The 25,648-nt window shown below is 40.6% G+C and overlaps 2 protein-coding genes across 2 annotated transcripts in view; one reads left to right on the top strand and one right to left on the bottom strand.

Moving 5' to 3' along the window:
• Positions 1 to 1,160: 1,160 nt before the first annotated feature.
• Positions 1,161 to 20,503, top strand: rhoq (ras homolog family member Q). The gene is made up of 5 exons (XM_080200630.1): positions 1,161 to 1,780; positions 2,084 to 2,142; positions 8,586 to 8,750; positions 18,874 to 18,969; positions 20,283 to 20,503. Exons 1-5 carry the CDS (start codon positions 1,636 to 1,638, stop codon positions 20,436 to 20,438), a joined length of 621 nt encoding a protein of 206 aa, XP_080056756.1. The 5' UTR covers positions 1,161 to 1,635; the 3' UTR covers positions 20,439 to 20,503.
• A 112-nt stretch (positions 20,504 to 20,615) lies between these two features.
• pigf (phosphatidylinositol glycan anchor biosynthesis, class F) overlaps positions 20,616 to 25,648 on the bottom strand; it is a 49,798-nt gene continuing 44,765 nt past the window's right edge. Inside the window, exon 5 of the mRNA XM_080200629.1 lies at positions 20,616 to 21,027. Coding sequence (XP_080056755.1) covers positions 20,914 to 21,027 — 114 coding nt within the window. The 3' untranslated portion in view covers positions 20,616 to 20,913. The remainder of the gene's footprint in view (positions 21,028 to 25,648) is intronic.

Below are 25,648 nucleotides of genomic sequence, written 5' to 3'. Positions count from 1 at the left end.
TGTAGGGATTTGATATTTTGTCTTTTGCTGACATTAAGCTGGAGGACCTTTTTATTCTTGAACATAACACAAACGATGGAGCACACATTCAAACTACTGAATGGAAATTCTGGTGATGCCGGGAAGTTCTTTATGCGAATGGTGAGCAACAAATTATTTTAATTAATTTGTCTTTGAATTTATTTAAGAAACATTGGCAGATGGGCTATCTCTCAACCATCTAGGAAAAACTTCCTGACTTTTGATCTTGTGAATCAAGCTGGGAGGCAGTAAGCACCAAAATCAGACAGTGGGGTTCAAACCTGAGGGAATGATGAAAAAGTGGACGCTCTAATGAGAAAATTGGAAGTGAGGGGGGGAATGGTTTAAGTTAATTTATTATTTTTACAATAAGGCTGCCACTAACACTGCAATGAAGTGACTGTGAAAATCCCCTTGTTGCCAGACTCCAGTGCCTGTTCAGGTACATGGAGGGAGAATTTAGCATGACCAATGTACTTAAACAGCACACCTTTCAGACTGTAGGAGGAAACCAGAGCACCTGGAGGAAACCCAGGCAGCCACAGGGAGCACAGACAGTGACCCAAGCTAGGAATCGAAACCCAGTCTGTGGTGCTGCGAGGCAGCAATGCAAACCATTGTGTCACTGTGCTATCATCAAACTGCTCTCATGCCTTCAGGTGACATCCAATTTGGGAGTGACGTTAGGATGGCACATTTAATGTCGAGTAATGCAGACATGTACTGCACACAAATAAAAACACACTGGGAAAAGGGGGAATCTCCCTCTAGAAAAATAATCTGTCAACAGCTAGTTTGCAACAATAGACTAGGCAATGATGCTGAAAGCAGTTTTATCTCTGACCAGCTATCTTTTTCCCCATAAAGGAAGGCATCTTGCAAATTGTATTCTGGCTTTTTTTTAACCAGTGTCGCTGTTACTCTTGTTTTAAATCTCAGCGCTGCTCGGAATAGATGAGGTCACTTTATTGTCACATGATATCTGCAGCAGTGATACAATGACTCTCTGGATTTGTGCTATGGGAAGCACTCGCCCTAGTGCTCTCCCCACTGGCTGCAGGCAGCCCACTCTCACCGCTGAGTGGTGGAGCGGACCGTCAATCCGCCGGCGTCCCCACCCACCTCCTTGCCCAGGCGAAGTTCGGCTGCTTGTACAATGCAGCTGGAGTGTGGCCAGTGGACGGGTGGGCAGGGGGAAAGGAGACACACACACACATACAAGAGCAACCAGGGGGAAGGTGGAGGGGAAGAGAAAAAAAAGTAACCGGGACACGGAGTTATAAATACTGACATTCAGCTCGATTGCTTGCGTGGGGAAGGAGATCCAGATGTGTCAAACTCTCCTGTTTCAGCAGAACTGAGTGCGGGCAAGCTCTCTGCTTGTGCATGTTGTCCTCTTGACACATCTAGATCAGTCGGAGAGGTGGGGGGCGGGGGGGAGGGAAAGAGTCGCTGCCAGTTTTCTTTTTGATTTTCTTTTTGAACTGCATGTGTTTCTTAACTGGGGGGGAAATGCAGTTGGAGAAGCACTGGACGGGTTGAACATGTGGAAAATGGCACCTTTGGCACGTCCTGGTAGAAAGGTGATTCAGAGGCAATGAAGCTGACCGCACCATGGCCAATGGAACAGGTCCGAGGAGTATGTTGAAGTGCGTGGTGATTGGAGACGGAGCGGTGGGCAAAACTTGTTTGCTGATGAGCTACGCGAACGATGCTTTTCCGGAGGAATATGTGCCAACTGTGTTCGACCATTATGCGGGTAATCTTTTATATATATATGTGTGTGTGTGTGTGTGTAAACACATTATATATTGTTTTTAATTTGGAGCAGTTTTATTTTTTTGTTTAGTTTTCAAATTCACCCCAGCTCATAAAGCTGAACGCCAACTCCTCAGAAAGTTTCAGTGAAGTTTCACTTGCCTGGCTGTCGTTCTTTTTTCAATCAGACGTCTGCCTTTGGGATGCATGTCCCCATCCGCTATTAATTAAAAACATTTGCTATATTATTCTGCCAGTTCCATGTAACCACTCAGATATATCTTTCCTTTCCTGTTTTTGACAGTTACTGTCACCGTGGGAGGTAAACAGTATCTCCTTGGACTTTATGATACCGCAGGACAGGTGAGCTCGAATTTGTCTTTACTTGTTTTTCTCTTTAAGTATCTTTTTCAAGAAGAGGGAACATGTTTCAGTTGTCCTTATGCATGCTACATGTAGGACGTTTGCGTTTCAGTATGGGGAAGTTTAGCAGTGGCAACTGTCTCATCACAGAACGTGACACCCGATTCGTGTCTTCTTCACTCTGGGTGAAGATGCCTCATTTTATTTTCTTTCGAGCTGAATTCCCTGAGGGGGAGTTTTATGTAAGTTGTGATGATATGAAAAGTCTGCCCCAAAGATTGCTGGGAAAATAGTGACAAGTCCACAATGCTTGCTGTTTCCAGTGGCTTTAAACCTCCATTCCCTACGCCCTCACCCCCACCCCCTCTCTCCCCAGCAATTTGTGGGGAGGAAGAGATAGATAGGCAGGAGTTTGCCTTGCAAAAACTGGAACTCATCATCAACCTCCCCAACAGTCTCACGAAGTTGCTGGATTTGTGCCACCAATCTGAAGTGAACTCCGCACAGAAAGCTGCTCTTTCACACTGTTAAGTTTGCTCTTATGAGCAAGATTTATGTTTCCGCAGTTCCACTCAAGTTTAATGGCCCAGATGGGAAACAGTTGAATTCATGGAGTCTCATCCTTACAGCTAGCAAATTGTTTCTAGAGATTTTTAAAAAGTTTTTAATTGTTTTAATTTTTTTCTTTTCTCTCTTTATTCTCACTCCTAGTCTACTCTTGCTTTTCCTCTGTCTCTTTCTAATTCAACTTTCCTATTCTCCATCCAATGTTCGGTTTCTTTCTCTGTCCTTAAATTTCATTGGTTAGATAGACTATAGACTCCCATCATGCACCAATGTCCCAGGTGTCCTAAGAATGATTTGCGCTTCCAGTAATTTGGAGCTCAAATACTTTTTCAGCTAAAGGATGTGGGGGAAATGACCCCTTGACAATCAAGGTGGCTATCTTTTCAACATGTGCTAGTTTGCCAATGATGGGTCAAAGAAGTTAGATGATGGTGAAACCAGTACATTCACAGTCAGAAAGGTATTGGGATTTGATAAATGTGTGTTTTTAGATGTGTGTGCATTTTGTTGAGATAAGCAAAGAAGCCTTATTTTGTGTGAGCCATACTGTCTTAGGTATCATTAACATTTGTTCCCTATTGAATTGATATGAATGGATTAACGCTTTGGGCAAAAAAGTATAGTTTATGTGGAAATGCTTAAACTGTTTTGTTTGAAAATTTATGCAAATTTGCATTCCTGAGTTAAAAGTGAGTAAAGCTGTACTGACAGATTGCTGGAAATGTAAATGTACAGTCAAATATTTGATCATGTGAACATTGAAATAATCAATACTTTTTTTTACCATGTATGTGATATGTTCCCTGGTATTGTTCAATTTGAGCTGATGGGCATACATGTTTTGGCTTTTCATTTTTCCTTTTTTTTGTGCGTACAGACAATTCTGCCTTTTTGTTTTGCACCAAAATTTGTAATCGCCCAGGAACTAATGTAAATAACGTAGTGCAAATTTTGTGTTTTTAAAACTGTACTCAATAAAAAACAAATAAAGCTACCTTGAATTCAAAAGAGTATAGTCTGTATAAACATAACCTTATTAGCGGCTTGCAAAAATATGATTATTTGGTAATCAGCCATCACAACCTTCCAAGCAGACATATGGATTTAAATTCTTCAGAGGGTGATGCTGAGTTTGGTTGTTAAATGGTTCCAGAAATCAGCAGTTGCTTTTAAACTTCTGATTATATTAATTGTTAATAGGCATAGCTCTAGATAATTCTAATAAACATGGTCTTTTGAAATTAAAGTGCTGCATTTTTCTGAGCTGGAAAGGTTAACACTGAAGGCACTTCCTGTTATACTTAATTAAGAACTTCTTTGAGTGATCAGCAATACCTGATTAGTAAAGAACTTTTGTCTTAAAACAAAAGTTTAAAAACTAAATTTGAAGGTGCATTACTTAAATTTGTGAGGTGAACTTTAGTTTTGCTCCTCCAGTCCCATCATGTTTTGGCCTTCATGTGTGATGTGTGGATGTATGTTAGTTACGATAGTGACTATAGGATGTGTACTTGCTCAGAAGCTAAAGGCTGTATATGAAAGTCCTATTTATTACTTTCTCATCCCTCAAACTCATTACTGAAGGAAGACTGAATCCACCTTTATTCTAATTGATTTGCTTTGCTGAACTTCAAATTATTTGGTAATTTGCTAGTTAGGGAAGAAACTTCAAATTGGGGTCCCATTCTTGGGCAAATAGACACATTTTATAAGTTTTCTCAAAACACCAGTATGAACTCATTACGTACATAAATGAAACAACTTGCATTTTAAAATAATACATTTTTAAGGGACAGGAAACAAAATATCAGAAGCTGAGCCAAAAATGTGACTGTAATAGAGTGACCTGATGCCCTGGTTTTGGCAGTGCAGTCCCAGATTTTCATGAAGCGCCCCATGTTCCAACAATTTCCTCAAAATAGTTTAAGTCTCCTGGTTTTCAGCTTTCCCGTTAATTCTGCAGGAGTAGAACATGTTTGAATTGAATCACTCTATTTAGGTTTGTGCAGGCTCCTTTAGTCTGCTGCTTTGCCTTATAAGCGACACAATTTGCCCGCTACTTTGGAACAGCTTCTTCCCTGCTGCCATCAGACTTTTGAGTGGACTTACCATATATTCAGCTAATCTTTCTCTACACCCTACCTGTAACACTATATTCTGCACCCCTCTCCTTTTGTTCTCCCCTATGTACTGTTTGAATGGTATGTTTTGGCTGTATAGCGCACAAGAAACAAGACTTTTCACTGTACACCAATACATGTGACGATAATAAATCAAATCATTACATTTCTGGAGAATGACTGGAAAGGTTTTCCGGGTGAGTTGGATTGAAAATGGGTGGCAGGGAAGCGGGGAGGTGCTCGTTTAAGTTGTTTACATCCATGGAATGAGATTGGCGGGGAATCGACTTTGAAGGAAAGGAAACTTACTAATTTGTGGCCACTCCACTTCTTTGTAGTAGTACTCAATTATCAAAATAGAGAAGTTGCAGCATCTGAAGAGCTGTAAAGGGAAACTTGTTTGTGTTGTGAGGGAACATTACCTCAGGGAACCTGGTTTTGGTTTTTGCAAATCTGATCACCTTAGTTTTTGATAACCAAAGGGACAGTTGAAAACGGGCTTATGACCAAAAAAAGGAGCACCTTTAATAAGGGTGTCCAGTCCTCCGACTGTGAAAACCCTCACTTTAAAAATTATTAACCGTTATTTTTAAAGCAAAAGCTATAGGGAATCAATTAATAGTTTAATTCATGTATATAAGTGAGGTTTATTTTTAGTGAATTGAGACTGGGATGGGGGGGGGGGAGGTGGTCCTCCTTGTGGGTGGAGCCAGATCTAGGCCAACTGACTCTTGAACGTAAACTTGGGTGGGTAGGGGGGGGTGAGTTCAGGGGGAGAACTACACAAACTTAAGGAGTTTTGAGAGTAATTCCTGTTTAAAATTCTCTGATCTTTTGTCTTGTTCCGGCTGAACTAATCAGAATTGCTCTGTTGTGACTTGAGTAAACTAACGGAAGTTGTACTTGCAATGTTTTTTTTAAAAAAGAACTCTTTCAGCTCTAATGTAGAGAATTGGAAGTGTTGCAGCAAGAATTCATTGAAAAGAACATTTCCTGCTGAGACTAGATTCTGACCTGTTAACATCTGCAGAAGGCATGGTCTCAGCCAGTATGGGTCTGGCTGTGTAGTTGTTTGAATATGGGGTGGTGGTGAAGGTTGCGAGGGGTGGGGGTGGAGGGGGGGGGTGGTCACGGTGCTTTTTAAATTTATATATTAGCAGCCACACCCTGGTGTTACCATTCTCAACAAATGAAATGACTGGGAGCCTTCCTCTTTCTTTTCCCAAAGAAGCTGCGATTGAATATTCTACAATCGATTGTACTCTATACCTCGACTAACTTCAAAAATAAGATGACTTGAACATGTTACTCCTTGGGTTTGAGATCAATAAAGATCTTCCTATTGACCCTTGTTTTCTTTTGTCAGATACTTTTTAAACACTGCATCACTTAAGTTTTCCTTTCCCCCTAGCTATCAATGTATTGACATTTTGAAATTTGTTGGAATGCGACCACATGCTCCCCATCTATTTTTGTGTCAGGCAGATGGTTTTGATTGACTCACCCTGCCGTGATTAAGAGTACGAGCATGAAAGCAACAGATGGTCAATTACTTTACAATTGGTAACCTAACAATTTTAAATTCATATATTCTGCTGCAGTTGTTTCTCCTAAAGCTAAAAAAGATCATTAAACTGATAATTCCTATATTAAACAACATTTGTACATGCTTTAACATTTAGGTATCATGTTTCAGAGCAGCCTTATCCCTCTAAGTATAAGGTTTTATTTTTCAGCACTTTCCCCAAGTTAAGTCTCTGAGAGGGGGTTTTAAATATCTTTCTTTGAATTGTACAGCTTGTGCTGAGAAAGCTTTCCAGTGTAACCTTCAAGCTAATTAACTGTACCTTTTTTTATGTTTTTTTTCTAACTTTGTATGGAACATTTATAGCAATTCCATGCACATACACGCTATTAACTGCATTTCTGGATGTTTTGAATTACGTGACATCTAAATTACGTATTCAAATATGCTTTTGTCCATTCCAGTTGCAATGGTTTCAATTGCTTGTGAAAACTTTTGAAGTTACGAATGGGCCTCACTTTGCTCCAGTAGCTTCCGTTCTCGGATACCATTGTGTATAGTGTAAATGAATTGAACAGATGCCCTTTAAGAAAATTCATACTTGATTTGTCCTTCTCCGCAACCCCCCCTCCCCTGCCCCCCCGCCTTTCCCCTTTGCCCCTTCAGCACTAGTTAGATGCAAAAACAGAAGCTGTCACATCACATCCATGCTTATTCCCTTGACATAAGCCATTCCTCTGACCAATCATTTTCCCAGTCCAAATAATTGATATAAAGCTAACTCTTGATTGGACAGAACCCAAGCTTGATTAACTGGTAATTTTGACAACATCAGTTCCTTTTTGAGTGGAAGAACGTGAGCAGTTGTAAAATGAAAATGGAAAATTATACAAGGGAGTTACTGGAGTTTTATATTGAAAGGCTGGCAAGGTGAATGGATTGTGTAAAAGTATTTTAAAGAACATTAAAGAAGTCTATTCACACTTAAGCAGAATTGAAGATATTTAAGGTGTACGTGTTTTTTTAATATCGCTTATTTTGTTTCTTAAAACTTTTGTTGGGGAGGCTAAGAATAAACCTTTTCAGGATAGATACTTCAGGTCTGTAGAAAGATATTACAATGGCTTTAGTTTTGTCTTGCCAAGTTGATAAAGAAAAGTAATATTTTAATTGTTTTCTGCGATCTATATTGTGCCGCACCAAGCAGTTGATTTTTGTTATAATGCAGTAACCACCATGTGAAAAGTGATTTGGTGAACTTGAATTGTAGCAGCCCTAATCCCATGCAATAAGGGCAGAATAATGCTAAAAATGACGCTTTTAGGTTTTACTGTCGGCACACACAAACCCCCAGCAATTTTTAATGGAGGAAGAGGAGCTGTGTTGTATAACTCCAAATAATTCTATTCTTGCCTCCAGACTGTTAAACAAGATGGTTTGCTCACTGCCCCTGTGGCACAACTTGTGCCTCTGTTATCCGCATAGTTTCTGCACTTGTCTTTTTCCTCTCTCTACTTGGAGTTACATAACTCAATTCAGCTGAGCAGGTTGGATTCTCAGAATATTGTCAACACATGAAATGTTTTTTCTAAGGGTCTTCTGTAGTTTCCTCCAATGGTGGAACTCAATGTCCCAGCTCAGAACTGGAATCCAGGAGTGGGTTACTGTGCCAGTCTGTCAGACCACAGAACCGTGCTCCAGTGATGTGACTGCTAAAGCTTTGTTTAGTCAAAATACGTAGGCTGCACCTGCTCACCTGTGAGAGAAACAAGTATTATATTGTAAGGCCAAACACACAGCATTTGAAACAGAATTCAGTCTGTGCTCATGTCATTTCCATCATTTCATGTATTTGACTCCTATCTCACTCACACATTTCACACCAATAGGTATCTGCATTTCTCACTATGAAAAATGCATCTGACGAAAAGGATCTGACTAGAAGAATGAATACTCAAAGTTTGTAACCTTTTTATTTCTCCTGCAAAATGTCCTAAATCCCACATTTTGAGGGGAGAGTGTTTAATGACAGTGGAGAGTGTTAGAAACACGTATACAGATTAATCCATATCATGAAGGGAAAGGAAGGACATTGGGAGTGTTGACCCCTCTGAGGAAAGAACTGTGACTGAAATATTAACCTTTTGTTTTCTCTTTTAAAGATGTAGAAAGAGATGCTCTACATTTTCAACAGATTATCTTTAACATTTACAATTACTTGGCTTCCTTAGGAAGATTATGACCGCCTGAGACCTTTGTCTTATCCTATGACTGATGTTTTCCTGATCTGCTTCTCGGTCGTGAATCCAGCCTCATTTCAGAACGTAAGAGAAGAATGGGTGCCTGAACTTAAAGAATATGCACCGAATGTTCCATTCCTATTAGTTGGAACACAGGTACATCTATTTTACAACTTACATAACTTGTCCTGCCAATACTTGTCCAATGTGTTTACAGTTTGAAAATAGCAACTAATAGAAAACTTTGTTGTAGCTTAGACCTTGGGTTCCCTTCCCACTGAGTTTGTTACTCAAATGTTGTATTGCCTTTTCTTAACAGCTCTGACTTCCCAAACAGATGTTTCTGGTTTGCTGACTGGGGTAACTTGAAATTACTTGGCACGAGAGGGATAAGGTTTGTTAGATGTAGTGGGAAGGGCAGTTACTTTAGCCTGTGTTTCCCACGTTACTAACTTACCTTGCTGAGTTGCCCTGCTGCAACTATGCATTAGTTAAACACGAAACAGCATTTGTTACAGTTGGCCTACAGCCTGGACAATTCAGTTTTGTCAGATCAAAGAGATTTTGGGGGAGGGAATAGAAGAGTAGAAATGGGTAGAACTCAGCTTGTAGTCTTGCACTGGAACTCTGGAGCATTATTACTGAAGGTAAAATTAAATTAAGGGCTAAACTTGTGGTCTTCATACCTTTATTTTTACAAAAAACAAACCTGAATTTGATGCAGAATTGAATGCTGCAAAATATTAATTCAATTAATAAATGCTCCAGATTATCTTTAAATCATGATGATTTTGATTAATATAACACATCTGTAAGCTAATAGATAGACAATAAATCTTAAATTGTGCCGGAACCTTAGCTATAGATATTTATTTGCTGGTGTTAACTAAAGAGAGTCCGCAGCCACCTCCTTAAGGGATACCCTTTGCCCCCAGAAGCCAACCTCGGACCAATAGTGTAGGCTGGAACAGCTGAGGCAGCTGTGAATGCCTCAGGATGAAGAAATCACAGCAGCTGCCTCAAAAATGAGAACATATAAGCAGGAAAGCCTTGTTGTATTCAAACACCACCTGGATGTTGACTGAATGGAAGGTTTCCTGCAGCTAAATTAGTCACTTTTTAAATGATGTGTGTACCGCTGCCTGGACCAGCATTTATTGCCCATCCCTAATTGCCCTTGAGTGGCTTGCTCAGCCATTTCAGAGGGTAGCCAAGAGTTGACCACGTTGCCAGGTAAGCTTGGCAGAGTTCCTTCCCTAAGGACATCAGGGAACTTGATGGGTCTTCTTCTGACAATCGACAATGGTTTGATGGTCATTTATTAGATTTTAAATTCCACCATCTGCCATGGTGGGATTTAAACACGGGTCCCCAGAGCAATACTTTGGGACTCTGGGTTATTAGTCCAGTGACAATACCACAAAGCTAATACCCTATATCACCGCATACACAAGATCAACTTCTCCCTGAACTTGTGGGAAGTCAGTTACGTCAGCGAAGACCCTTGCCCTCTCCATCTGCAATGCTACATTTGTTGCAAAGTTGATGAGATCCCTTACCCAAGCAAAGCATGCATCTGTCATGATGGACATGAACCAGTGGGCAGCAGGTTGGGAAGTGCCATGTAGGTCTGCCACAGATCTCTGGAACGAACAGGCTGCATAGAAATGGAGAGCTCCAGTAGCCTTCAGTGAAACTAGCAGGGTTAGGGGATCGGTTGAGTGTGACATGAGATCTTGTTCCACCATGGCACATGTCCCATTTGTTTCTCTTGAGGCTCACAGCCTTTGGCTACGCTGGGTCTTGGTCACGTTGAGGGAGGATTTGCTGCGGAAGTAGACCCTTACCTCAGGATAATGTCCATACTTCACTGGCTGTTCACTAGTGGCAGATTCTCTGGTCCCGCTGGCAGTATACCTATACTACTTGTTTCCAGTGGCATAGGGTGGCATCAATGGGAAATCCCATTGACAGAGGTGGGACCAGAAGATCCTACCATTCGCGAACAGCGCTCTGCATTTTGCTGCCGAGAAATCCACTGATGGGTGGCCAGAGAATTCTGGCCAATGTCTCATGCTGCTCCTCCTCCTCCTTTACTTTGCATTGCCTCTTGAATTCCTTGCTTTGGCCGCATGTTGTTGCTGCTGCTGTGCTGCTATGCCCCATACGTGGAACAGGGTATGCCAATTTTTTCCACTACTTTTTTTCGCTGCACACTCTTTCCCCCAGCAAGCCTGGCAGTCTAACGTGGTTGCCTGAGGCAAAGGATTACCCTTATGGGCCAACAGATATAACTTTTCAGTTGCATAAGCTGCATCCCTGGGGGTCAGCAACAAGCCTCTATCTGTGATGGAAAACCTCCAGTAGGAACTTTAAATTTTCTGCACAAGGGAATGGCACCTTCCAGGAGGCCTTCTGAAGATTTTGTGATTTTGACAGTCATGCCGCAAATCACATAATGCTAAAATAAACAAGGCTTTTAAATGTCAGAATGGAGTGCCACTTCTGTTTCGAAATTATGGGCTGAATTTTATGAGCCACCTGCTGGGGGAAAACAGGTGGATAGGCCGTGTCAACTCACATCCCAGTTATTCTTGTGGATCAATGGTCAATTAATGCCCAATTATGGTTGGTCCGATTTAACAGACAGTGGGTAAGGCCTACGTTCAGTGTTTAGCTTGACAGGTTTAACCTGTAGGCTGCTGGTCAATGGAAGGTAGTGGTGCCTCTTTCTTGGCACCCTGTGCCAACTGGGGGTTCTTTCCTCCCACCCCAAACACAGTTTTGCATCTTGTGTCCGTCCTTCCCTGCCCTGTCCAACATGCTTCCCCAAACCCTCTTGTCATGGCCTGCCAAAATGGCTCTGGCAAGATCCCAGATTTTAGTCACAACTAAGCATACATTAACACTGTAATGAAGTTACTGTGAAAAGCCCCTAGTCATCACACTCTGGCGCCTGTTCGGATAATTTAGCATGGTCAACGCAACTAACCAGCACATCTTTCAGACTGTGGGAAGAAACGGAGTACCTGGAGGAAACCTACGCTGACATGGGGAGAATGTGCAGATTCCACACATAGTGACCCAAGCCGGGAATTAACTCCGGGTCCCTGGCGCTGTGAGGCAGCCACCTTTATCAGGGCTTGGGGTCTACCATTACCAGGGTTTGAGGTCATCTTTACTTCCTCTTCCTCCCAGGCCTCCTGCAATACTGGCACTGGTTACCCATGGCTCTGATTGGCTGGCAACTTTGAGGTGGAACTTCCTTCTGGAGCTAGCCAGAATTCCCTTCTCATGAAAGGACCATTAAAAGCCCCAAAAAAAATTAGGCATGGTGTGCTTGTCTGCAAAATTTATGCAGGGATGCAGGAAACATATAATCTAGCCTAGTATTTCTACCTTCATTACTTGTAAAACCTGATAGTGATAATTGTTTGCAGGAATGCGGAGTGTTGTGTGTTGCATCAGTTTCACAAAATATCAGATTCAATCACAAGTTTGGAAACACAGATGTCTATTTATCACAGTGACACTAATCTTTTTCACAGAAGTAGTGCTAGTGAATGAATTCATGTCAAAATATTGTCACTAATTTGGCCAAATTAAAAATAATGATTATCACCTTTTAGTAATGAAGGCCTGTGGGAATTTCATTCAGCAATGTTGTGCTTGGGTAATTTCTGTGATAAATTACTAACAACTATTAACAATGAATCCATCACTGTGTTTATAGAAGTACCTATGACTTTTTAGGAAAGGCAATCCTAGTTCATTTTCATAGAATCATAGAAACCCTACGGTGCAGAAAGAGGCCATTTGGCCCATCGAGTCTGCACCAATCACAATCCCACCCAGGCCCTATCCCCTTATCCCTACATATTTACCCGCTAATCTCTCTAACCTATGCATCTCGGGACACTAAGGGGCAATTTTAGCACGGCCAATCAACCTAACCTGCACATCTTTGGATTGTGGGAGGAAATTAGAGCACCCAGAGGAAACCTCACACAGACATGAGGGTAATGTGCAAACTCCCCACAGACAATGACCCAAGCCGGGAATCAAACCCAGGTCCTTGTAACTGTGCAGTGCTAACCACTGTGCTACCGTGCCGCCCAGGTTTTGCTTGCAGGTTTTTCACTCCAACTCTGCTACCTCCGCTCTGTAACTCTGATTCATTTACTTTTGAGATTTTCCCCTTGTTTGAGGATGGGATGTGAGAAAATAACTTAAAAATTATGGATAAAAGCAAATTACTGTGGATGCTGGAATCTGAAACCTAAAGAGAAAATCTCAGCAGGTCTGGCAGCATCTGTGAGGAGAGAAAAGAGCTGACGTTTTGAGTCCAGATGACCCTTTGTCAAAAATTGTGGAATTGGGTCACGATGGAAAAGTTGAATACATTAATTAAACTTCCTAGAGTGTTTTGATATTTAAACTGATTCCAAGAGTACAGTATTCTGGGAACTGTTGCCTGGCCAATTAGACCCATGCATTGTAATATAGTTTGTGTATATGCAGTTGCAATATTTGAGATTTTGACCAACAAGATGTTGGACAACCAAAAGCAAGGCATTTTGCCTGTATACCCACAGGAATCCGCTCTTCAAAGAACATTGCTGTACTCCCAAGTAGAAAATAATTGTTTCTTGTTTGATGTTTATTTTCATAATTTTCAGAAGAATAAGATATAGATTCCCGATGGAAAAACTGCCTTAAAATGTTCAATTCCAAAGCCTGCTTGTGAATTAAAGCAGAAGGCAAGTTTAGGACAACAATTTTCAGTTTTAAGTATCCTGGTATAAACTTTCAAAATGCTTCCTATCAGAGCGAGTTGCAGTTTCCTCAGTTCTAAAGAAGTTTAAGTTTTTATTTATTAGTCGCAAGTAGGTTTACATTAACACTGCAATGAAGTTACTGTGAAAATGCCCTAGTCGGCACACTCCAGCACCTGTTCGGGTACTCAGAGGGAGAATTTAGCATGGCCAATGCATCTAACCAGCATGTCTTTCGGACTGTGGGAGGAAACCTGAGCAACCAAATGAAACCCACATGGAGGACGTGCAGACTCCGCACAGACAGTGACCCAAGCTGGGAATTGAACCCAGGTCCCTGGCGCTGTGAGGCAACCGTGCTAATCACAGTGCTGCCCCGTGTCACCTTATGTTTCCAGCCTACTGTTGGTTGTTATCTACTGGCAGCCTGATCAGTTTGGTGTCTTCATAACATCCAACATCAATGGGTGTTGTTTTACACTGTATGTACTATGAAGCTACTGAGAAAAATATTCACTGAATTTTAATATGCAAAAACACATTGCGACATCTACATGATTAGATAGGGAGTTGAAGGAAATCCCTGCTGTTGAAAATTTTATAACACTTCTGTCAGGATCAATGTAACGCCAGCTCCTCTGCCTTGCCATGTGGAATGAACCCTAAGAAATATCTGGGAACTAGAAACATGACCTGATCAATAATGTGATGAAACTTTAAGTATGGTGCCAGGAAAGCAAGGTGGTTAATCTTGATCGTGGTAGTGGAACAAAATTGCTGAGCTATCAGTCAATATGCCAAAGTTCAAATATCAACAAAGTGAGAAAACATCCTAGTATTTAAAAGATCGGAATATATTTAAGTGTGTAATAAAATGTAACCAGTTTGAGATTGGATTGTAATTGAGTACCGTACGTGCACATGCATAAAGAGGCTAATTTTCTGTTGCGAGTACACAATTTTAAAATTCAAATGAGCTCTAAATTTTCTTTAATGATGCAAATTTGTTACATGCTTCAGTAACGCCGCTTTACTATGATCTGCTTTGCTGATTAACGTGCTCTGATTGAGTCACTGAATATCTCTTCTGAAAACTTAACTGAGAAATTACCAACGGTGAATGAGAGGTCACTTAATATTCTATGTCACAGAAAGTTTGGCCATTGCCTATTGCCATTTTTTAACGTTCCCATTTACTTTTAAAGAAACAAGAAGATTTACACGTCAGTACCAAAACTTTGACATGAACTTTTTGTAACAGTAACTTTATTTTTGTGTAGATCTGCTTTCTACAGATGGACTTTCTGGAACCATGTGTGCTTTGCTCCTATCTCTAAATCGATCTCCCCTATGTAAATTTAGAAAAGCCCTTAAATCTTAACCCAGTTTTCATAAACGTCTTCCATTTCATCAGATACTGGGCTGTGTTTGGAAGTAGACATTCTGGGAACTGTTCATGTGTCTGGTTTCCAAAAATATGAAGACTTTTAGGAGTTTTAAAACCATTCCCTTGATTTTTCTGATTGAGTTGAATGACTCACTTGAGCCTCTTAAAATTATCTTAATCTCTATTAAAATGTAGAGTAATGGATAGTTGGAAGTGATCACAAGGCTGACATCTGACCAAAGGTTCATGATATTTGCATGCTTGGCTTAGAATGCTGCTGAAACATGAGATTCGATTATAAGCTTGAAATCGTTGGTTAGCATCTTCATAGCGCGTAGCACTTCATGTTTTTATCTTCAGTCTGATGTGGGTGTTTTCTTTTGAAGTCTTGTCTTTGCACAGGGAATCAGATGTCTGTGTGCTCTCTGTCCTTGACCATTTGCACATGACAATAAGTGGTTGTGACATTATTGCTGCAGTTTGGAGGGAAATACCAAGCAATTTTTGTCAAGTTCAAACTGTGAATTTTAATTTTTGCTGTGCTCAATGCTGATTTTGTTTTTGGCAAATACTGCATTATATTATAGATTACATGTGGCATTTCATTTGCTTCCCCTTTGGCATAAGTCAGAGAAGCTTCATTCGTTCTAAGTGGAGGCATGTTTGGTTGTGAGTCAAATGATTGAGTACAGCCTGTACATTTAGAAATGAGACGCCAGATTTCATACTCCGTATAGCCACGTCACAATTGCTCCGAGCATCAGATCTTTTTTACAATCAGAAAAATTTGTATCCTAAGTAGGGAAAATGCTTGTGTCATTTTGGAAAGCTTTCTAATTACATAATTCTTTCTCCAAATTTGTGTTTATTGTTTCACTCTTCCAAAACCATTTTGGACCTATTTCAATATATTTGCCACAATAAGCTATTTTTTTTCCCCATAAACTGCTTGTGTGGGCTGAGTCCACAGCATCCCTGCAATGTGATCATTGTCCATTTGTGTGAACAAAACCAACCAACATGATGCAACTGCCTCATCGGAAGTTTATGTGTCTAGATTTGTCTGTGGAGTTATGATTGACAGATGTCACCACACTGATTTCAGTTTGTGGAAAAATCTTCTTAATTATTGAATTATCTGATGCAAACTCTTCAACGATGATGCTTGAAATTCAGAAGAGACACTTGCTAAAAAGTGTCCAGATAATCTTATGATACTTGCAACACCAAGTCTCAGGCAGGGACCTGAAAGCAGCACTGCTGTGTTCCAGAGTTCTATTCACAGAAAGTTTCAGAGGTGAATTGAAAGAACAAATAGAAGGAAAGAGATTGTCCGAATAGAGACTGGCACCTAACATAAAAGTGGATGCAAAGGTCTTCTGTCAGCATACAAATAATAAACGAGTGGTAAGAGGAGGACTGGAGATAATAAGGCAGTAAAAAAGGGGATTTAGGAATGGATACAGGGGGCTCGATTGAAGTATTAAATTAATACTTTAATTAATTAGTCTTTAGTAAGGGAGATGCTGGCCAAAGTAAAAGAGGAGCTAGTTCAGACACTGGAAGGATTGAAAATTGATGGGGAGGTGATCTTGGACAGGCTATCCGTACATAAAGTCAATAAGGCACCACGACCAGATGCAATACGTCCAAGGGTACTGAAGGAAGTGAGAGTAGAAATTGCGGAGGCACTGGCTGAAAGTTTTCAGTCTTCCTTGAACTCTGGGTGGGGCCAAAGGACTGGAGAATTTTGAATGTTACACCCTTGTTCCTAAAAGGGGGCAAAAATAAGCACAATGACTGTAAGTCAGTATGTTTAACTTTAGTAATGGGGAACATGTTAAGAATGATAATTTGGGGCAAAATTATTAGTCATTCGGCAAATGCAGGTTAATGAAGGAAAGCCAATCTAGATTTGTTCAAGAGTAAATCGTCTTCAACTAACTTGCTTGAGTTTTTTGATGAGGTAACAGAGAAGGTTGATGATGGCAATACTGATGACATAATATACATGGATTTCCAAAAGACTTTTGATGAAGTGCAATACAACAGACTTGTGAGCAAAATTAGAGCTCATGGAATAAAAGGGAGAGTAGCAACATGGATACAAATTGGCTTAGTGATAGGAAACAAAGAGTAGTGGTAAATGGTTGTTTCTCAGATTCGAGAAGGTTTGTAATGGCATTCTCATACTTTCATGCTGTATATTTGTGACCTAGACTTTGATGTACAGGGCATAATTTTAAAATTTTCAGATGATAGAAAATTTGGAAGTATTGTGGACCATGAGGAATATAATGTAGAACTTTGAAAGGACATAGACAAGTTAATGTAGTGGGCAGATGAAATTTACTGCACAGAAGTGTGAAGTCATTCATTTTGATAGGAAAAATGCAAAACAACAGTACAAAGAATACAATTCAAATATGAGTGTAGGAGCTGGTTCAAAGCCTGGTGGATGGCGTATTAATGTGCACAAATTATTGAAGGAGGCAGGGCATGTTGAGAGATGATTAATAAACACATGGTATCCTGGACTTTATCAATAGCAGCATATGTACAAAAGAAAGTTAAGTTAAATCTGAAAAAATACTGATTTGGCCTCAAGTATAGTATTCCATTCAGTTCGAGGCATCACACTTTAGGAAGGATGTCAAGGCAGTAAAGAAAAGCATCTCAAGAATAATCCCAGGGATGAAAATCTTCAGTTGTGTAGAAAGATTAGAGATATTAGGGACAGAATTTTATGGCCTCACTCATCCCAAACTGTAAAAACCCACGCAAGGTCAATGAACCTTTCCATGGTCTATCCTCACCTGCACTGATTTCCGTGGTGGGTGGGATGGTAAAATTCCGGCTTAGGACTGTTGTCCTTGAAGGGAAGGCTGGTAGATTTGATTGAGATATTGAAAAACTACTCCCAAGAGTAGAACAATCAAGAACCAGAGCGCATAAGTTTAAGGTAACTATCAAAAGAAACAGTGACATCAGGAAAAACATTCGCGCAATGACTGGTTAGTATCCGGAATGCACAGCCTGAGAGTGTGGTGGAAGCAGAGTCAACTGAGACTTTCGAAAGGGAAGTACATTATTATCTGAAAGGAAATATTTTTAGGACTGCATTGAAAAGACAGGGAAGTACCAAGAGGCAGACTGCTCTTTCAGAGAGCCAGCATAGACATGATGGAACGAATTGCCTGTTACTGTGCTGTACTGTTCTGTAGTTAGGATTTTCCATTCCCACCAGTGGTAAGTAATGGAAAATCTGGAGAGGATTTTGGCTTATACAGTGGGACTGGAAAATCCAGGCCTATGATTCTAAACGTGTCTGTACAGGCTGTAGAGAAATGGATTTTGGGACAATGTATCACATTGCAATATACTGGATTACAGCACTGTTGAACAAGTACAGTCCATAGTTTTGTTGCTCACTTGGGGGAATTGTTGTGTTTGGGAACGGAATGTGTACTGATAAGATTAAAATAATGTCCATCGTGCTGCATAACAATAATTGCAATCTGACAAAACAAAAATTTAGCGTCTTTTTTTTCTTTTCAACGCTTCACAGTAGTGAGATGGGGGGAGAGAAAAGAATTCCGAAAGTTAGGTAGTCTGAGCTCGAGTAATTTATACCTTGATAAGCCAAAATGCCAGTGTCGAATTATCCTATACTTGTAAGTTCTAAGTTCTGGCTATAAAACTGATTTCAATCTGCAGACGCTTGAATCAGAAAAAAAACCAGAAAACGCTGGAGAAACTCAGCAGGTCTGACAGCATCTGTGGAGAGAGAAAAGAGATGATGTTTTGCATCTGGTTGACAAATGTTAGGCGGAATTTTACCGGCCGAGGCTTGTAAGATCGGGGTGGACTTTATTCTCTCTTCACAGATGCTGTCGGACTTGCTGAGTTTCTCCAGCATTTTCTGATTTTATTGCAGCTCAGATAGTGTTTGTTTCACATCCAAAGGCCACAAATGAAGGATAGCATCCGGACACACTTCAAAGGCAGCCTCAGAATATTGTTCCTCGGCAAAAGCCCTGTTGTTTGAAATGTCCAGGAGAAGAAGAATGCTTTCAAATTTGTCTTGAATTCATATTCTATATGGATTGTTTTTCAGATCGATCTTCGTGATGACCCAAGAACTTTAACTAGGCTAAATACCTTAAAGGAGAAACCTGTGACTACAGAACAAGGGGAGAAGTTGGCAAAGGGGGTATGTTGTTTCACTTACCTGGTATTAAACGATGTGTTTCTTTCTGGATTGGCAAAGCTCATCACTGGAGCGTATCTAAACTTCCTCACTTCTGCAGATCAAAGCTAGAGCCCCGGCTTTTCCCTCCACACAAAGCAGTTTTACTTCTCAACATTGAATGAGCCTTTATCATAATTGTATCTCGACGCTATGCCAAAGTATTTGAATTTTAATTGATTTTTTTTAAACCCTCGAATTTTCATCAAGGCCACAGGAAGGTTCAAAGCTTGGTGGATGGCTTATTAATGAGGATGTGGGAGCCGAGGAAAAAAGCTCTCCACATTACCCAGTTATCATTACAGTGGCTATTTATACTACCAAGTCTGCATCACAAACCTAAAACTGGTGTTTATTAATGCAAACAAGTCATTTAACTTGATGAAATTAGCAGTCAGATTGCAGATCACCAAACAGGAGGTGCCCAAGTAACTGAAGGAGCAAGTATAATTGCAGCAGTGTAAACTGGGCCAAGTTAATGGGGCCATTCAAGGTTTGACCTTGGATACAGAATGATGCAAGAATCAGTTCTAGTTTTAATCTTGCCCGACCCAGTAGTTGTTGAGCTTAAGTCACTGGGGAACTGTTTTGCTTTTCTTCATCTTCTCTTTCTAGCTCAGTTTGCTTTCCTCTTGGATTTTCTTGCCCATATAGGTTCTGACTCAACTGAAGGTGGGCATGACTGCGTTGGTCTTTTACTGAATGTCTTATCGACTGGCACAAACGCCCTCAAGAGAGGGAACAAGAGGCATGTGCTGATAGCCAGGGTCAGCTGTTGGGGCATTTGCTAAAAAGGCAAAATAACTGGCTTGGCAGACTCTCCATGGGTTTAAGGATTGTTTTTGGCTGCTTGCTGTGCCCTATCTGGCCAAATTTTATACCCCACAGTTCGAGAATTGCTGCTCAATATTCACAGAGTAGCCACTTGGAAAAGTTACCAGTGAGTAAGTCTGTACCTTTAGAAAAATCAGAAAGATAGAGAAAATGCAGTAGTTTTGTTTAAAATATACAGAACCAATTTTACATTTGTGTATTTTCTTATCTAATTTAACAAATTAAGTAACAGTAGACTTCAGGTGGAATCTTAACGGCTGTTCACGCTGATGGGATTCTCTGGTCCCGCTGCAGTTAATGGAGATTTGGCTAAGCGCCAAATTCTCCGTCTTCACTGCAGTGGCCTATAAGATTGTGCCCTTTATAATTCTGTACATTTTGTTTTGGCGATTTGCAACAGGTTTTCCAAAACATAACCCTGTTCCTTTTTGTCCCTCTGACAGATTGGAGCATATTGCTATGTGGAGTGCTCAGCGTTAACACAGAAAGGACTGAAGACTGTCTTTGATGAAGCCATAATAGCTATTCTAACTCCAAAGAAAAATGTTTTGAAAAAAAGACTTGGATCAAGATGTATAAACTGCTGTATGATCACATGAGAGTGAGGATACAGGGGGAGAAAAAAAGCTGATCCAGCCCACTGTGAAAAAACCCTCCAGCAACTATAAAATAGTGCTTGTGTTACATATAATGAGTGTGCAATGCAGCTAGAGATGAAAGCAATCTAGATTCATCATCAACCGCACAAGTTTTGTACTGGAACAAAAAATAGCAAATTGATGTCATATGGAGGAATTTATTTCCCTGGAAAGTACAATGTTAAGATTCTCAGGGGTTGTTTCACTTACGAAAGCTACAATTTTTTTTCCCCTCATTTTTATTTAGGAAGCAAATCATCTGACACAAAAAGGAAACCCTCGATTCTGTTCTGGAACATAAGTGTTCGAGAAAAGTCAACATTTTTATTCTACAAAACATAAGCCTTGGAGAAATGCCAAATAACCCACATGTTGTGGCGCTGCACTGTTCAGAATGGAGTTGGTTCAACGGCAGCATTCTCGACAACTGCTGAAATCATCTGCATTTGTACGTGAGGTGTTTCTTGTGCCAGTATATCCATAGTGGTGCGATGACAAGACTGATGGTGAATCCAAGTGTTGCTCCAAGTGTACAGGAAATTGGCCACACCTGTGAAAAGTAACAACTATAATGGTGGGTTGCACATGAAGAACCTCTTAAGCACAGATTTTAAAACAACCAAAATTTAAAGTTTTCTTTCTAGCCTAACCTGGCTCTAATCAAAAGCTTAAAAGTTCAATCTGTACAGCGTAGCATCAGATTTGTTCCCTATTGCTGTGCTTTTTGTGCAAGTGGGGAATGGTTAAAATAGCCTTTTTGTAGTTTCATTTTCACCATTACAGCCATTTATACACGCACAGAATGTTTCTTAAACATCATGAAAATTTCTGTAGGTTTCACCTATTTTGGCAAGTGTTATTGAAAGAATGTTAAACACTAACTTATATACCACACTTGTATTAATCTAAGTCTTTCCTACATCTAAAATAAATATATAGGAAACATCCTCATGTATAGAAATGTGAAACAACAAAATTCCTCAGAATTGCAAGCTACGTCTAAAATAAAGTTTGACTCCTTCCCCTCTTTCCCCCTCACCGCCTCCCCTTTTGAGTGTCCAGAAGCTGAATACTGAGGATTCAACTTTGTAATGTTGTTTGATACCAAAATAAATTTTATTATTTCAGTGTATAGTGGTGTAAAGTCATTTTACCCTGCTTAGGCCACTAAAAGGAATGCTTGTGGTATTTTGCTAGTGTTTCAGGAAGCCAAGTATAGAATTCAACATTATCAAGTGCAGTATAACAGGTGTCATAAGCATTAGCAAGTCTAGTTTCTTTTAAAAAAAGGCAACTTAAAGATTGCACACTGTCCCAACTTATTGATCTTTATTTTTTAAAAATTATGTTTGTGATAAAGTTGCTATAGACCCAGACAATCATAGGCTGCGCTCCCCTTTTGAGGGGGAGAGCCGACTGGTGGCGATTTAGCTGCAGGGTCCCCACACATCAGCCGAGTGGCAGGGTTGAGATGATGGAACCTTCGTGAATAGCCTCAGCCAGTATGGAATTGAACCTGTGCTGTTAGCATCACAAACCAGCTGTCCAAACCACTGAAGATGACAGTATTCAGTTTCAGGGTGGTATATACAGACCTTACTTTGCAAGATTGATTTTTTTTAGTCTAAGTTACTGAACTTTTGGCTCAGTAGCTACCCTAGTAATACCGGCTCCAATTTTGCATTTATCGTGGCAGTTCTGACCTTAAGTCTTTTTAAACAACAGGGAAGAAAAAGGGATTGATATTCAGTTACAATGTATGCAATGTGCATTCTGAAAGTGACAGAATAAGAAATCTGAATATCGGGCAGTAAATAAGACTGTTGTATGTCCCTATCCAAACTGCATGGTGGGGGCTGAGCGGGGCAGTGGGGGGGGGGGGGAGGTGTTGGTGCTGGGAATTAAAACAAGCAAACGCTTAAAAATAAAATTTGGTGTATTTTAAGTGTTTGAAACAATGAGTGTTTTATTGACCCTGTTAAATTAAAAAATAAGGAATCAAGTTTATAGCTTAGTGGATTCCAATTAAAATTCAAAGGCAAAAGAATTTCACAGGAATATTCATGTGAGTGTGCTCATAAAAGCTTCAAGTTGGAACATTAGGAGATTAATGAAAATACTTTGGGGGTGACTTGCTGGCTCTTCCTGCTGGTGGAATCTTCCAGTCCTGCCAGCAGTGACCCCCCACCCCCAGCACTGGGTTTCTGGTAGCGCAGGGTGAAATCAATGGAAAATCCCATTGACAGTGGCTGGACTGCAACTGGTAACAACTGGCTGCCTCCTGCCACTGAGGACCACGCTGTGGGGCAGAAAATCCCACCCCTCCCCCCGCCCCCGGCTCCCCTCCCCAATGAAGACCAAGCAAATTGACCGTTAACATAAAACTTACATAGAATTTACTCAAATTCACTCCAGAAGCATACTGAATGGTCTCATGATCCCATTTATAGTGTGTACTTTAATGGCTTTTAACTTAGTTCACCTGTTTGAATTTTAAAAAACATCATTATTCCCAACTTTTAATTTTTAAAGCTTGTGAACCCCACAGGTAGAATCATTGAATCCATGGCATGGAGACAGGCCCTTCGGCCCAGACAGGTCCACGTTGACCAAAAAGCCCATTTAAGCCAACCCCATTTAACAATTTGGTTCATTTTCATCATTCCTGTCCAAATGCCCACATAATTGCCCCACCCCAAAAATTGGAGGCTTACAAAGAACAAAGAAAATTACAGCACAGGAACAGGACCATTGGCCCTCCAAACCTGCACCAACCATGACCATTTCACTGAGGAACACTTTTCAATGCACATTATATTTTACACATACATTGACCAGCCATATACCACACTAAGGTTGCAATGTGAATGCGCGAGTGACAAGGGCATATTTATTGTCACTTCCTAGTTGTCCATGGGCCTTCTCCTCGAGCTTCTGCTGTCATTACAAAGAACAAAGGAAAATACAGCACAGGAACAGGCCCTGTGGCCCTCCAGCCCTAACCAAACTAAAAAAAACCTTCCGCCCCTACTCGGTCTGTATCTCTCTATTCCCTCCCTATTCATGTTCCATCCGGGTGCCTCTTAAATGTTGCTAATGTGCCTAAGAGGCATCTGGATGGTTACATGATTAGGGAGGGAATAGAGGGATAATATGGTGAGGGTGTGGCCACAATATTAGGTAGAAAATTTCAGCACCTAAAGGGAGGAGGGAGAAATGATCTTATTTCCAATACATTGCTGCTCTCACATTTAAGATGGTTATTATCCAACACATAACATGATGCTCAAATCTAGCTGCTGTGTAGGCCCTGCTGTAACTTACACTGAACTTGTTCATTACCAGAGGAAAAAGAGGCACAGTCAAATTGCAAGATCATATTTTTAAAAAAATTGAGCCTAAGCCTGACACTAACCACAACTGCAGGGAATCCTGTGGTTCTTGGGTTGCAGAATAAAGCTAAATTCACAGCAACGCTGAAAAAATCCCCTACTGCAGTAATACTACTACATAGCAGAAGTTTTACAGCAAATGATACTCTAAAATAAGCACAGTTAATTCCAAAACTAAAAGGTTACAGAAAACACTCCTGCTCACTTTACCATTCCTCACCCACTTTCTAACAAAATAAATTCAAATGAACAAGAATCTCCACTGGCTTTCCTACCCTCTGCTTTCCCTTTAGTCCTTAAGCCTAGCTAGGTGCTGCAACAACATCAACTTATACAGTGGTTGGAAAATCAGTGTGAAGGTTTGGGTCAGAAGGTTAATCCGAGTGATGTGGTTCTGTCATTAAGCTTCTGGGCCAAACTATTCCCTTCCCAGCCCAGCTGACGTTCAATAATTCAAAACAACAAAGGTAATTTAGCAACTATGCTCAAAGGGTTACATTTGCATATTATTTTTGGCACTAGTTGTGAATAAGATGATTTAAGACTTCAAAATTATGGAATCACGTAATAGTTATGGCACGATGGAGGCCATTCAGTCCTTCATGCCTGTGCCAGTGCTCCGCGAGAGCAACTCAGCTAGTCCCACTCTCCCATTCTTTTTCCATTAGCTCTGTATTTTGTTCTCCCTTTGGGTGCTTATCTAAAGCCCTTTTGCACACCACACTTCTAAGGCAGTGCATTCCAAATCCTAACCACTGCTGTGTAAAAAATGTTTACTCTCAGGTCACCATTAACACTGGCTTTGGAACAGTGATGTCCAATTTCTATATCCAGCCACCTTGCTTGCTTGGTGGCTAAAGGCACTCAAGAAGTCCTAGGCCAAAGGTGCGTTGGTTGGTCTCAGTCCCAAGATTGGAACGAGAAAGAAAAGAGATGGTTCCAATTCCTGAGTAGTGCTGGAAAGTGAAGGCACAGAAGTATCCAAGACCAGACAAGGCTAGGTTATGATACAATTCATGCTTGAATAGCTTCCCCTCATCTGGAAAGAACAGCAATTTGGAAAAAAAACATACCAGAGGGCGGCTCTTTTTTGACCCATAACTAAGCAAAAAAGTCAGCACCTGCAGGGGGAGGAGAAAAATCAGCACGGTAGAAAAACCACTGGTTAGATTGAATCCAGCTGCCACTGAACTAAGAAGGTCCCAAGTGAAACGAATTTCTACAGTCTCAGCTCAGTTCCTGGTAGGTGCTTGGCTACGAAGGCAGCTAGATAAGGAAATGGGAAAATCCATACTGGTTTCAGAGAGGTGTTAGGGGATAGTTTGATGCACATTTGTGGGGAGCTGTACCCCTGCATCAGCATTTAATGTTCTACTCATGAAAGTTATAAGTTATGTTTACGTTTTTTCACTTTTAAAACAAAATAAGCCACCCTGTGGTCTCAGCTCCATCTTGTCCAAATGTTGCCTTAAAACAAAAATCCTACAACAAAGTCTAAAATATTTGCCAGTTCCGCTCTTGATTCAACACAGGACTTAACTAAAGTAATTTATTCTGTCCAGGAATATGTCTCCAAACTTTGTGTGATCTTTTAGCAAGTAACAAAAATTTTAATCTTGTTTTAACCCCACAAATCATACAATCCCTATAGTGCAGAAGGAGACCATTTGGCCCATCGAGTCTGTACTGACAACAATCCCACCCATGGCCCTATCCCTAAAACCCTACATATTTACCCTGCTAGTCCCTCTAACATACACATCCCAGGATTCTAGGGAA

The sequence above is a fragment of the Carcharhinus amblyrhynchos genome, chromosome 12, assembly GCF_965287045.1.
Source record: "Carcharhinus amblyrhynchos chromosome 12, sCarAmb.v2.hapA, whole genome shotgun sequence".
Classification (NCBI taxonomy): domain Eukaryota; kingdom Metazoa; phylum Chordata; class Chondrichthyes; order Carcharhiniformes; family Carcharhinidae; genus Carcharhinus; species Carcharhinus amblyrhynchos.
Note: the sequence above shows the minus strand (reverse complement) of the source record. Positions and strands in the feature narration are given on the sequence as shown.